General features: G+C 48.9%; 1 protein-coding gene across 4 annotated transcripts in view; it reads left to right on the top strand.

Annotated features, from left to right (window-relative positions):
* LOC125621547 (uncharacterized) overlaps nucleotides 1–10,807 on the top strand; it is a 30,941-nt gene extending 20,134 nt beyond the window's left edge. Inside the window, exons 1-5 of one of the 4 annotated variants that reach the window (XM_075119548.1) lie at nucleotides 1,425–1,597; nucleotides 4,043–4,123; nucleotides 4,796–4,922; nucleotides 8,112–8,210; nucleotides 8,575–10,807. In XM_075119548.1, the coding sequence (XP_074975649.1) occupies nucleotides 4,082–4,123; nucleotides 4,796–4,922; nucleotides 8,112–8,210; nucleotides 8,575–10,394 (2,088 nt within the window). In that variant the 5' untranslated portion in view covers nucleotides 1,425–1,597; nucleotides 4,043–4,081 and the 3' untranslated portion in view covers nucleotides 10,395–10,807. Of the gene's footprint in view, nucleotides 1–1,424; nucleotides 1,598–3,357; nucleotides 3,380–4,042; nucleotides 4,124–4,795; nucleotides 4,923–8,111; nucleotides 8,211–8,571 lie in introns of those variants that run through there. The other 3 variants (XM_048818482.2, XM_075119547.1, XM_075119549.1) reach the window with 3 other exon arrangements.
* Nucleotides 10,808–13,806: the final 2,999 nt, after the last annotated feature.

The raw sequence follows: 13,806 nt of genomic DNA, 5'->3' as shown, positions 1-13,806 counted from the left end.
TTGCCTCTGTTTAGCCAACCTGTATGCATGTAACGTTTGTATGTGAGGCTAGAAATATTGAGCATGTTCCTGTATTTAAAATGTGCTCTGTTGGATGGGGCCAGACAATGTTAGCGGCTTATTAAAGGAATGCACAAACACGTAAAGATTATCCCAGGCACTGTGCCTCTGAACGACAGGGATACCGCTATACAGTGGGTGCTGTTTGACCCAGGTCAGAGCAAAAGAGCCTTCCAGGAAGTGGGGGGAAGAAAGAAAAGGTGGACAATGAGAGCCTACAAGAACAACCAGAAATACCTGAGGTACAAAGACTGAACGGTGAGAAATGATTGACCCAGCAATCTGGATGATGGGAAGACAGACACCTCAGCTCAGCATACTGAGAATGAGAAGGATCTGACATTATCAACCCACGAAGAGTAATCCAGGTGTGTCTAACATGTCTTGTGTCTCCATTATGCAGACATAGGCCTTTTTCTCACTGCTTATAAAACTACTGAAAACAACACGAGACAAGTTCAGTTTTCACAGCGATGACAAAGGCTGAAGAAAATGTCTCAAAAATTAAGTGAGAGAGCAATGAGATGAAGTGAGCTGTAGCTCACGGAAGCTCACGCTCAAATAAAGTGGTCAGTCTCTAAGGTGCCACACGTCCCCCTGTTCTTTTTGCGAAGACAGACACTAACCCGGCTGCCACTCTGAAACAGTTCTGAGTGTAATTTTGGTGGTGATAACTCTTCGCTCCTTGGGCGCGTGTAACAGTGACAAGAGCGGAAGTCTCTATGAGGCACAATGGTAAGAAGAGCCAGTAACTGGTGCTCAGAACGCCACAGGGCCAGCAGCCGGGGCCCCTCGCAGCTCTGGGGAACTGCTCGGGGTAAGAAGTCGCTGCCCGCCCGCAGCCAGAGCTCCAACCTTGCTTCTAAAGGAGGCCGTGAAAAGACAAAAGCGGCTCCGGACACTCCGCCCCGGTCCGTCGCGCCGGCCGCGGGCCCGTTTCCGCGCCGCGCCCTGCCGCAGGCGCCGCGGGCCGAGACCGGGCTCCCCGCCGGCAGCGGCCGCCCCGGGGCGCGATCTCACAGAGCCCGGCCGGCTCGACACCTGCCCCCGGGGCACGTCCCGACGCGGGGCAGAAGCCGCCCCTCGGCCTGCGGCGCCCCCGGGAGCCCCAGCAACGGGCCGCGGGGGGGCGGGGGCGGGTGTGAGAGGCGCCGGGTGGGGGTTGGGCCAGAGGGACTCAGGCTGGTCCCGGCACTTGCCTGACCGAAGCGAGAGAAGGCGGAAGCGACCTGGGGCCTGCTGGGAGATGTAGTTCCTGACTCTCCCGCGAGCGGAAGTGACGTTTTATCGGGGAGGACGCCTCTCCCAAGGCGGGGAAGCGCTTTGTGCTGCTCCAGCTCTGCGCATGCGCAAATGCAGGTGGGCGGAAGTCGCGCGTGCGCAGAGGCAGAGCTCACCGGCTGCTGCGGGAGCGGGCTGAGCGGCAGGGTCTGTGCCGGGGCGACCTTCATTAACCCCCCCGCGCCCGGCCCGCGCCCTGCTCCCGCTGGGGCCGCCCCGGGCCCTGCCCGCCCCGCTGCCGAGCTGCCGCCTCCAGGTACCGGAGCGAGCCCCGGGGGCGGGGCGGTGACGCTGCCCCAGTGTCCGCGGGGACCCGGCCTCGGGCGGCGCCGGGACCTGCTCCCGGGGGGGGCCGCGCCGGGGGGGCTCGGAGCTGCTGTCCCAGCGGGAGCCCAGCGCCCCCGGCGGGGTCTGGACGGGGCAGCGGGTGAAGGGGCGAGGCTGGGAGACCCCGACCCCGCGGGGCCGGGCTGGGGGGCCGCTCTCTGCCGGCAACAGGGCCCGGGCAGGCCCGGGAGGGGACGGGGGCAGCGAGCGGCCCCCCCGGCGGCGGCCCGGCCCCAGGCTGCGGCCAGGAGCTCGTTCCTCCGCGGGGCCGCGTCCTGCCGCACCTGGGAGACGCCTCGGGGCTGCCCAGCCCCAGGGGAGCCGCAGCCAGGCCCTGCCCCGCGCCGCCGGGACCGGGGGGGGGCCTTGAACGGTCCCTGTGCAGCCTCAGGAAACCCCCGGGGGAGAAGGGGGGGCGGGAGGTGAGTGAATTGGATCCTTTCCCTGCTGGTGCCTCTCACACCCTGATACAAATTCTCTCCAGTTCTTCCCCTTTTCTCAAATGTCAATTTAACATCTCCGGTGTGGGGGATTTTCCCACCCATTTTATCTGCAGCGATTTGTCCGTGTCTAGGTGAGAAGGTGCCCCCACTGCTGCCCCCTTCCCTCACCCAGGAAGCCTTCCCGCTTCTCCTCCGCCGCCACCCTCTTAAATCGCCTCCTGAAATGGCTCCCCGCTGCCCGTGTGAATGGTGGCAGACGGGGAACCATCACTTTCTGTTTATGTATTGCACAGTCATATAAAATCTAGTCAAACAGTCCGTCTTTTCCAACTAGTTATTTCATAGCAATATAAAATTCCCTCTGATCTTGGTCTTTTTCTCTCATGTTATCAATTACTTTGTGACACCTATTCTTTGCAGATCTCAAACATTGTTATGAAATATCCTAAACATTTGCCCCACTTTTTCTCTAGTTGTCTATTTCTCATTGAATATGCCCTGAGATTTTCCCTGTCTCCCTTAATTATAAAATACTAAGTAAACCTCAGATTTACACCTTTTCTCAGATTCTTCAACATGGAAATAAAATGTTTGCAACTGTTGCCCATTTTCTCTCTATTCATTTTTCAAAGATTGATGTGAAATACACTCGGATTTTATCTCTTATCAACGAGTGATATAAAATCCCTCTGCTTTTCCACTTTCCTCTCTCTAATTTGCAAAATGGGAGGAGAGGGGTCCCAGGCAAAGGGCATGGCAGAGGCTCTGGGAGCTGCTACTAAATTTGTGCCCCGAGTCCTTCTCCTCGATGTGGGGGGTGAGGGAGGTGGGAAGGGGGTTAGCACTGCTACACAGTGACCTCTTCCACATCACTCTGGACTCATCCAGAGTCACTGTATGGAATGACAAGGGGTTTCTCCAGATGAACAGTGGGGCAAATGAAATTAGCAATTCTCCCTGTGAGAAGGTGCTCTCATTACCTGCTCTCCCCAGAGAGCTAAAAGAGGGAAGGCTGCTCAAAGGCTCTGTTCCTCTCTCCTAAGGATATTGGGGTTCAGCTTCCTGGGTCAGACGCTGCAGCCTCCATTGTGACCCGGGAGACCAGGTTTAGCAGCTGCTGCAACCCTAGCGGGGCTTCTGTGCTGGGAAGTTACCTTAATTAATGCTTCTTCTCTGCCCAGCCCAGGTGCTGACTTTCTCCAGGTGGTACTAGCCCCTTGGGGCAGACCTGGGCTCTGTTAATACAAATTCTGAGCCACAAACTTCAGGTAACTGAAAGACATAAGGGAAAGTGCTGGGGACTGGCAAGAAAGTGACTCTGCACAAACAGCCCCTCCTCATTTCTCCTCCCATTAGCAATTGCCAGGAGAAAATCCAGCGGTGGGATTGCAAAGAACCCAGGAATGGGACTTTCCCAGCTAGAGAGGCAGGGAGAGAGGACAGGGGAAGGAGAGACTGAAAGGGGCAGTGGTAGAAATGAGTGGGAAGAGAGATTTCCAGCTCTAGTCCACCCAGACACATGTGTTGCAACATCCCTGGGCAGAATCACTTTCCAGTGAACAAGAAAAGGATCAGACCGAGGAAAAGCCAGTTCCTGACTCCATATTCCCCCTGCTCGGTTGTGGCTGCCGTGGGGTCCATGTCTGAGGGAATCCCCCACAGTGACTCCTTTGGTTCTGCTCTTTTTAGCATTGTGTTCAGAGACTTTGTTACGGAGTGGAGGGAGGGAGAGGGGAGGTTAAAAATGTCTCTGGGGGCTTAGCCTGGCAGGAGGGGCCAGGTCTACACTGTAATAAAGAGATCAAGCATTTTTCCAGCATGGCAGAATCTAGGCTATCTGTCTGCAGGGAAAGGTCCCTGGGGGAATTCTGATGTGAAATTAACTAAAGCCTGTTCTGAAAACCCCACAATTATGCTTCTCGCCCTCCCAGGCTGCAGAACGACATCCATGTTTCACTCCAGCTCCTCCCATGGGACAGGGAAGAGAAATGGCTGCAGTGGAGCCAGCTCAGGTAGGGATTATTGGGGAGTTTTGGGTGGGATCCTTCTGGAGGGAGGGGGACAGCAAATACACCAGAGACGAGAAGGTTTGCGCAGTCTGGTTTGGAGGTTGGTCTGGGGCAGGAAAGCCACAAGGTGGAGAAAGGGAGGAGGACAGGAGGTGGCAAACCTCCTGGGAGTTATTGAATAAGTGGCCTAGATTCTGGGACCAGACCCATGGGATTGGGAGGTGGAAATGCTCTAATTTGTAGAACAGAAAATAACCCACCTACATGGGACTAGGAAACCTAACCAGACTCATAGTTCGGCAGCCTGACCTGACTAACCAGTGGGTGCCATGAGATATGAAGGTGGCATCCACCAGTCAGGCTTAGGGGAGATTCCCTTCCCTTCAAATCCAGCTCCTTGCATTGAGGAGCGTGTTAGACTTCCTACCAGGGAGCTCTCCCTGGATTCTGCTGGGGGCTCCATCTCCTGTATCAGTCTGTGGCTAGTAGGTGTGTGATGGATCTGGTGGGAGAGAGTAGGGGCTCTGTCTTCGTCCCTGGTGGTTCCAGGATGCTCTGAGCGAGGTGGGGGTGGGACTCTGACCGTGATCCACCCAGAGCTTCCATTTGATTGGCTTGTCTCCCACACAAAGAGAGGGGCAGCAGGTACTGAGTGTTGGATTTTTGCTCTCTCAGGGTCCGGTGACCTTCGAGGAGGTGGCTGTGTATTTCACCAGGGAAGAGTGGGCTCTGCTGCACCCTGCTCAGAGAGCTCTCTACAGAGATGTCATGCAGGAGAACTATAAGAATGTGAACTTGCAGGGTAAGGATTCCCGTCCCCTCAGTTCTTGGAAGGGGAAACGAAGAGATACGGTTCATGCCACTCCTCAATGGCATCTCTGCTCTGTCCTGTTTCAGCATCACCCCAATATGTCAGTAACACACACACACACACAACCAGAGACCTTCCCCTGCTGAAGAACACTTTGGGAACAGAGCACAGGAGGACTAACGCACAGTGTCAGATATCTCTTTTTGCTCAAATAAAACTGGGCTTAGGTCCAGCATAACCAACAGAAGCTTCCTAGCCCCGGCCTTCTCTGAAAACCTGAGCCTACTCCACGGGGACCAGAATGTGCTTGGGGTGTAACAAGCAGGCTGCTGGAGTGAAAGCTGCTGGTCCAGGGTTACTTATCACACAGACACTCAGATGACACAAATCCTCACTGGTCTGGATTGCACTGCAGCGTGCGAAAATGGCTTATGTTGGTAGTGAAACTTCCTGAGACATGGAGAGTCTTGCTTCTCCATCCACACGTGTGATAGCCACAACCTCTCTTCTCTGCAGGTTCACTGGATTTTTGATTACCTCATTGTCACATGACCCTGATTCTTATCTTTCACATTCTGCTTATCTAAACTAATTAGCATCTGTTGCTCCTGAATTATAGCTTCTAATTTCCCAGTGTTCTCCACACCCAGGGATTTTCCTACTCCCTCCCGTTACACTGGGCTCACTAGATTCCCTAGTACATAAGAGCGGCCACGCTGGGTCAGACCAAAGGTCCATGTAGCCCAGTGTCCTGTCTTTCGAGAGTGGCCATGATTTTATACACATCGCTCATATCCCCCTTTCGTCTCTTTTCTAAGCTGAAAAGGCCCAGTCTTTTTATTCTCTCCTCATACGGAAGCTCTTCCATACCCCTAATCATATTTTTTCCCTTTTCTGAACCTCTTCCAATTCTTTTTTGAGATGTGGAACCACATTTGCATGCGGTATTCAAGATCTGGGCGTACCATGGATTTATAGAGAAGCAATATGATATTTTCTGTCTTCTTATCGATCCCTTTCTTAATGATTCCCAACATTCTGTTTCCTTTTTGACTGCCTCCTTACCTAGAGGGAACGTTTTCAGAGAATGCTCCACAAGGACTCCAAGATCCCGCTCTTGAGTGGAAACAGCTAATTTAGACCCTATCATTTTCTATGTATTGTTGGGATTATGTTTTCCAATGGGCTGCAATACATGCTATCCTGACATCTAGTACTGCTGAGCTCCTGCATTCAGTAATATCCCTGCCCTTTCCCCCAGAAATGTGCATCTTGCACTGTCCAGCACACTGCTGAACAATGCAAATTCATACAAAGTCTGTCATTTCATCAGTGGAAAATGACATGCACCAGCCTCATTATTCCAGATGGAGTTTCCAACACACTTTAATCCAAACACACTGGTTAGATAAAACAATAAAACCAAATTGTTAAATACTGAAAAAAAAACATTTTAAGTGACTACAGGTAATGAGGCCTAAAAGTCAGAATTGTTTACAAAAGAAATGCAAGATAAAACACAAACTAACATCTAACTTAACAAGCTAAAACGGATTCAAAGCAAATGTTTCTCTCACCATATGTTGAGACAGGCTGGTGTCTGTCCTTTCAGCCAGGACTCCCATAACCCGCTCCTGCCACCCAAGGTCAGTTCCTCAGGAGTTGTCATGAACAGAGGGAAAGGGGGGAGAGAGAGAGAGTCTCAAGCATTTTTCTCACCTCTTTTTAGAGTTCAGTCCTTTGTACTAGAAACAACTTCAGTTCTCAGCTGAGTGATGGTGACAGGCTGTCTGTGGTCAATAAGAGCTTCAAGTGGTCCCTTTGAAGGAATGTACATGTCTTCTTCACACCTTCCCACTGCCGGAAAATGGCTATTTGACCAGCTGTTTGCCGTGCTGCCTCTGAGGGAACTGGTCTGTGGGTGTTCCCCAAAATTATAACCTTTTAGAAATATCATACAGGAAAATCTCATAACTTTACTTACAGTGTTGCTCCACATTTTAACAGGAGGATAATATTCAGTAGATTACATGATTTCAAATGATATCTCACAAGCCATACTATGTCCCAAATTGATCATAATTTTCCGGAAGAGTGAACATAGGGGTACAGACTGACACAATGTCGTCTGTGTTTCTTCCCAGCCGATATGTGGGTATTTGGCATCTTAAAGGACCTGGGGAGCTGGTCCTGGGAATTCACTGGTTTACTAAGTGTGACACTATGTGGAATTGTGAGAGACTTTTTTTTATTAATTATTATTTTATTATTAATACCAATATGATAAAATTGCAATGAGTCATGCTAGATGTGCCATGTAAGCTGTCAGTGAAAATGTTATGATTTTCCAAGTATGATGATTTTGTTTCTGTTTGTATCACCTTTGTATTGTGAGATATAGAGATGTAGGGTATATTTGTATTTCCAGACTTGTGTAGTGTTTCTGGGTGACACCCCCAGACATATTGGCGTCAGCACTGCCTAGCCTGTTCGATGGCCCAACCAGGGTCATCAGCTGTACAATGAGCCCATGGAAAGAACCAAGGAGATACACCTATTGAGTCAGCAAGACATGCAAACGTGCGCCTGTGTACTGAGAACTCCAAGGCTTTTCCATGCCATGTGCTTTGAAACTTGTGTTTGGGGCACAGGAAGTACAAGCCACATGGCAAAAGGCATATAAAGGGTAGCTGCATCATCTCCCTTTTGTCTTCAATCCCTCTTCCTACCTCTGGAGCAACTTCTCTACAAACTGAAGCCTTGAACAAAGGACTGAATGACCCATCCAAGCTGTGTGGATGTGTTTCAGATGGACTTTGAAGTCACTAACTCACTAACTAACCTCTCACTGCAATGGACCTAGGGGCTGACTGGGAGTCAGAGAACTGGAATGCAATAAAGGGGGCTGCGTGATTTCTTTTTTCAGCTTCTCATTAACCAGTGTGGGTGATGAGAAGCAGTTTGTGACTGGTCGGTGAGTTTAACTTCAGCGTTAACCACCAGTTTGGGGAGCATATGCTATCCCTTTTTCAGCCTGCTCTGACCTTGGTGTTTCTAGTGAGGGACTGCCCCAGGCACACCACCTCACACTAAGCAGTGTAGTTAAATTAATAGAATATTTATTTATGACAAAGTCTTGTGACATCAACTGAAGTCCTTTGTTTTCTTTCTTCTGAGCAGAGTTTCCACTTTCCAAACCTGATGTGATCTCCCAGCTGGAACAAGGGGAAGAGCCATGTGTCCCAGAGGAAAGAGACATCCTGAGAGCTCCCTGCACAGGTGAGGAAACATTAAACCAACTCAGAATCTATAAGTGCCTGAAGGAACCATCTGGGATGCCCTACAAAGTCTTGGGAGGTCTCTCAGTTCATTATTGTCTCTAGCAGGGGACGTATCCTCAGGGTTAATATAGCTCATGGCTTCCTATCGATCCTAGCAGACACCAGGCAGAAGTTTCCTCCCTTCCCCCTGTGAATTTGGATGGGATGTGAAGGCTGAATTGATCCCCCTCCTCTCTCCTATTTGGTGGAAGAGTTTGGGGGAGTTCAGGACCTGATTTTTATTTGACCCCTCTCCACCACTTGTTTTCGTTTGGTCTTCCCCTTTCCATCCCTGTTTGACGTTTCTGTCTCTATGACAGCAGGTGAGGCAATGCTCTGTGAGAAGGAGGAGCAGAATTCTCATCAGGAAAATGTTGAACAAGTGGATAAACACAGAGAATTATTGCAAAGATGGAAAAGGAATGTGTCCAGGAGTCATGAGCAGGGAAAATCCTTTGCAATTCATCACAGACCAGAAGGAGAGCAGGGAAACCATCCATTGGAGAAAATGGGTAAATTTATTTCCTGTCGGGGAACTCAGCAGGGCCTCAAGGAAACCACAACCCAGCAGGAAATCCTCAGGACAAAGAGGAAAAATACATGCAGTGAGTGTGGGAAAAGCTTCACGTTCAGCTCAGCCCTTTCTAATCATCAGAGAATCCACTCAGGGAAGAGGCCCTATGAATGCAGTGAGTGTGGGAAAAGCTTCACGAGCAGCTCACCCCTTTCTAATCATCAGAGAATCCACACAGGGGAGAGGCCTTATCAATGCTGTGAGTGTGGGAAAACCTTCATTTGGAGCTCATCCCTTTCTTGTCATCAGAGAATCCACACAGGGGAGAGGCCCTACGAATGCAGTGAGTGTGGGAAAACCTTCACTTGCAGCTCAGCCCTTTCTAATCATCAGAGAATCCACACAGGGGAGAGGCCCTTCGAATGCAGTGAGTGTGGGAAAACCTTCACTTGCAGCTCAGCCCTTTCTAATCATCAGAGAATCCACACAGGGGAGAGGCCCTTCGAATGCAGTGAGTGTGGGAAAAGCTTCATTAGGAGCTCAGCCCTTTCTAACCATGAGAGAATCCACACAGGGGAGAGGCCCTACAAATGCAGTGAGTGTGGGAAAAGCTTCATTCAAAGATCACACCTTTTCCAACATCAGAGTGTCCACACAGGGGAGAGGCCCTATGAATGCAGTGAGTGTGGGAAAACCTTCACTAGCAGCTCAGCCCTTTCTAATCATCAGAGAATCCACACAGGGGAGAGGCCTTATGAATGCCGTGAGTGTGGGAAAACCTTCATTTGGATCTCATCCCTTTCTTGTCATCAGAGAATCCACACAGGGGAGAGGCCCTACGAATGCAGTGAGTGTGGGAAAAGGTTCAGTAAAAGCTCAGGCCTTTTTCTGCATCAGAGAATCCACACAGGAGAGAGGCCCTACAAATGCAGTGAGTGTGGGAAAAGGTTCATTCAAAGATCAGGGCTTGTTGATCATCAGAGAATCCACACAGGGGAGAGGCCCTATGAATGCAGTGAGTGTGGGAAAACCTTCATTACGAGCTCAGCCCTTTCTATTCATCAGAGAATCCACACAGGGGAGAGGCCCTATCAATGCAATGAATGTGGGAAAAGCTTCACTAGCAGGTCAGCCCTTTCTAATCATCAGAGAATCCCCACAGGGGAGAGGCCTTATGAATGCCATGAGTGTGGGAAAACCTTCATTAGGAGCTCAGCCCTTTCTAATCATCAGAGAATACACACAGGGGAAAGGCCCTACAAATGCAGTGAGTGTGGGAAAAGCTTCATTCAAAGATCACACCTTTTCCTCCATCAGAGAAACCACACCGGGGAGAGGCCCTACGAATGCAGTGAGTGTGGGAAAAGTTTTATTCAAAGATCAGGCCTTGCTGATCATCACAGAATCCACACAGGGGAGAGGCCCTACGAATGCAGTGAGTGTGGGAAAAGCTTCATTAGGAGCTCAGGCCTTTCTAATCATCACAGAATCCACACAGGGGAAAGGCCCTACGAATGCAGTGAGTGTGGGAAAAGCTTCACTCGAAGATCCGGCCTTTTTCACCATCAGAGAATCCACACAGGGGAGAAGCCCTGTCATAAATATAAAGGGAAGGGTAAACACCTTTAAAATGCCTCCCTGCCAGAGGAAAAACCCTTTAACCTGTAAAGGGTTAAGAAGCTAGGATAACCTCGCTGGCATCTGACCAAAATGACCAATGAGGAGACAAGATACTTTCAAAGCTGCAGGGGGGGAAGAAACCAAGGCTCTGTCTATGTGATGCTTTCGCCGGGAAGAGAAAAGGAATGGAGTCTTTGAACTTAGTAAGTAAGCTAACTAGATATGTATTAGATTCTGTTTTGGTGAAATGGCTGATAAAATAAGCTGTGCTGAATGGAATGTAGATTCCTGTTTTTGTGTCTTTTTTTGTAACTTAAGGTTTTGTTGTTGAATCTGATTACCCTGTAAGGTATTTACCATCCTGATTTTACAGAGGTGATTCTTTTACTTTTTTCCTTCAATTAAAATTCTTCTTTTAAGAACCTGCTTGCTTTTTCATTGTTCTTAAGATTCAAGGGTTTGGGTCTGTGTTCACCTTTGCAAATTGGTTGGATTTTTATCAAGCCTTCCCCAGGAAATGGGGTGTAGGGTTTGGGGAGGACTTTTGGGGGAAAGACGTTTCCAAGCGGGCTCTTTCCCTGTTATATATTTGTTAAATGCTTGGTGGTGGCAGCAATGAAGTCCAAGGGCAAAAGGTAAACTAGTTTGTACCTTGGGGAAGTTTTAACCTAAGCTGGTAAAAATAAGCTTTGGAGGTTTTCATGCAGGTCCCCACATCTGTACCCTAGAGTTCAGAGTGGGGAAGGAACCTTGACAGGCCCTGGGAATGCCGTGAGTGTGGGAAAAGCTTGACTCAAAGATCAGAACTTTCTAATCATCAGAGAATGCACACAGGGGAAAGGCCCTACAAATGAAGTGAGTGTGGGAAAACCTTCTCTTGGCACTCAGTCCATGTTAGGCATCAGACAATCTGCAAGGGAGATCAACACCATAAAAACCTCTAGGGCTATCAGTACTTTTTTTCTTTAATACTTTTCCTGATTCCTACATAGTAACTTGGAATGCTGTTTGAACTGTTTGCTGCACCGTTATCCCTCACCGTATCCCGATGAGTGCCCCAATTTTGCCTTTTGCAGTTCGCAGTTGCAGGTGGATCAATTTATCCTTTTTATTGTCCCATGAGTAATTTGAGTGTGCGCTTCCTATCAGGAAGCGGGGAGCATCACATTTCTACCATTCCTCCTATTGCAAAGTTATTGTTAATCACCAATGATACAGATTGTGTCATTGCCAGTTGTTCTCATGTTGCTCTGGGTTTTGCTGAAGAGCAGTTATGTTGGGAACTTTTCAAATGATATGTAAATGAAGAGAAGCAGGGGCCGGAACAAAAAGTGTCATTTCGCACCCCCCCCTTATTTAGATCCTAGTATACTGAAAATGTTGAAAATAACATACCTGACTCTTGAGACAGCGCTGAGTGAAGTGTGTTTGAATGGATCAGAGGAGAATGTGCTGGGAGAATCTCTTGTCCTGATTCTGAATAATCAGATGTCACCTGCTCTGGAATTTCACTTGACACTTTCACTGTCATGTATTCTCTCTCTCTGATGTGGTTTCTGTCTGTCCTGAGGGCTGTTTGCTCACCCAATTGGATATTAGTTCAGTTTGATATGATGGAGCTCAGATCTATTGGAGAATTTCAGACAAATGACCGTTTGCTAAAGTGGTCATTCCTCACTTCAGCTTTCCTTTTCCCCCATCCCTCCATGATGACATGGAGAAAGTTCAAGTGCAGTTCTGTTAACATGAGAGAACTCTCCAATTTACTGGACATGCTAACTAAGAAACAGCAGTGATTTTAAAATCTCCACTTTTTCAACAGCAGAACCCCATCTAACTGAAGGAAGTACATGTGATCACAGTGTAGTTCAATTGTTGAAGTCAATATTGTCTCAGATGATTTGGGGAGAGAATTCCACCGTAAGTGGTTTTGAACTAGGCAGAATGCCCATGTATTTGGTTCCCAAATCATGTGTAACCCAGGCCCTACAAAAGATCTCTCCTAGTTAACCCTATGTGATGAGGAATCCTGCCCTTCGTGACACAGATGTTGAAAAAATAGAAGTGGGTTTTTTGTTGAATTTATCCTTTGTATGTGCTAAAATGTGTATAAAATCAGTGTTGGCAATCTAATAGCTGCAGAAAAATGGCTATTTTTGAATAGAATCTCCAGCTCTGGTAATGGAGATTCTGATCCTGCCCTGTATCCAGTCCCTTGCCTGAAACTGTGCCACCAAATTAAAGAAAAGCTGGGCATGTTTTGGGGAGCCATTCCTCACTAACACTATTGATATTTTGAGTGGTTTCGTAAAGGATTCTACTTCAGAGAAGTGTAAATTTACCCTAACCAAGGCCAAGGATTTGGAAAGAACTGGGGTGAAAAGAGTACACACTCAGTTCTTGGTTTCTACTCCAGAAAAGGAATGACCATTGTCATTTTAGTATCTTCTTGTTCCTTTCATAGAATCATAGAATCATAGAATATCAGGGTTGGAAGGGACCCCAGAAGGTCATCTAGTCCAACCCCCTGCTCAAAGCAGGACCAATTCCCAGTTAAATCATCCCAGCCAGGGCTTTCTCTATTTTTTTGTCCTGGCCTTTCTGTTCTATCAGAGTGGGACAGTATAGCTCAGTGCATGCGTGACAAAAGCTCATTGGTGCCAATTGGCAAAGGAGTCACTTGTTTACAAGCAACTCCTGTCTCAGACCTGACAAACTCACCACACCGAATACACTGGTTTTATGACATTTATCCAGGAAGCATAGCAGTGAGATCTCTACGGAAAGCTTGTAAATCATTGTCAGGGGATCTTCTGCTGTGGGTCGCTCTCCATCGCTCCTGTTGAAGCTGCTCAAGTTTGGTTAAATCATTGGAACTGGGAATTTATACCCTGATCTCCCAGGTGGGTGCCCTGACCACCAGCCTGCAGCATCACTCTCCTGGGCACAATTAATGTTTAATGATTTATGCAAAGTGGAACAGCGCCAGCAGGGGCAATTGAGACTGCCCCACCCAGGGCACCCAACTGGGATGTAGGAGACCTGGGTGCTCCTCGCTGCTCCTATCAGATAGAGATGAGATTTGAAGTCAGGTCTTCTACTTGCTGACTCAGTGCTCAAACCACTGAACTCGGGCATAGAACAAGGGTTCCACCTCCGGTGGAGTTAGGTGGGCAGGGCTGACCAGGCTTAGGTGCCCAACTGACGGCAGCCAACAGGAGGCACCTAAGTCCCTTTGTGGCAGAAGGCTTGGGCCACCCCTGTCCTTAGCTGTTCCGACTAGCTGGCTCCAGCAGCTCTCTATCCAGCACATCTGCACTGGCTTTTGTGGATCCAGCCCCTCATAAGAAAGGCACCCAGGGCTCCCCCAAAAAAGCTGTAAGGGGTTGCACAAACTGACCATTTCTCTGCATTTAACCCC

The sequence above is a fragment of the Caretta caretta genome, chromosome 14 (genome assembly GCF_965140235.1).
Source record: "Caretta caretta isolate rCarCar2 chromosome 14, rCarCar1.hap1, whole genome shotgun sequence".
NCBI classification, from domain to species: Eukaryota; Metazoa; Chordata; order Testudines; family Cheloniidae; genus Caretta; species Caretta caretta.
Note: the sequence above shows the minus strand (reverse complement) of the source record. Positions and strands in the feature narration are given on the sequence as shown.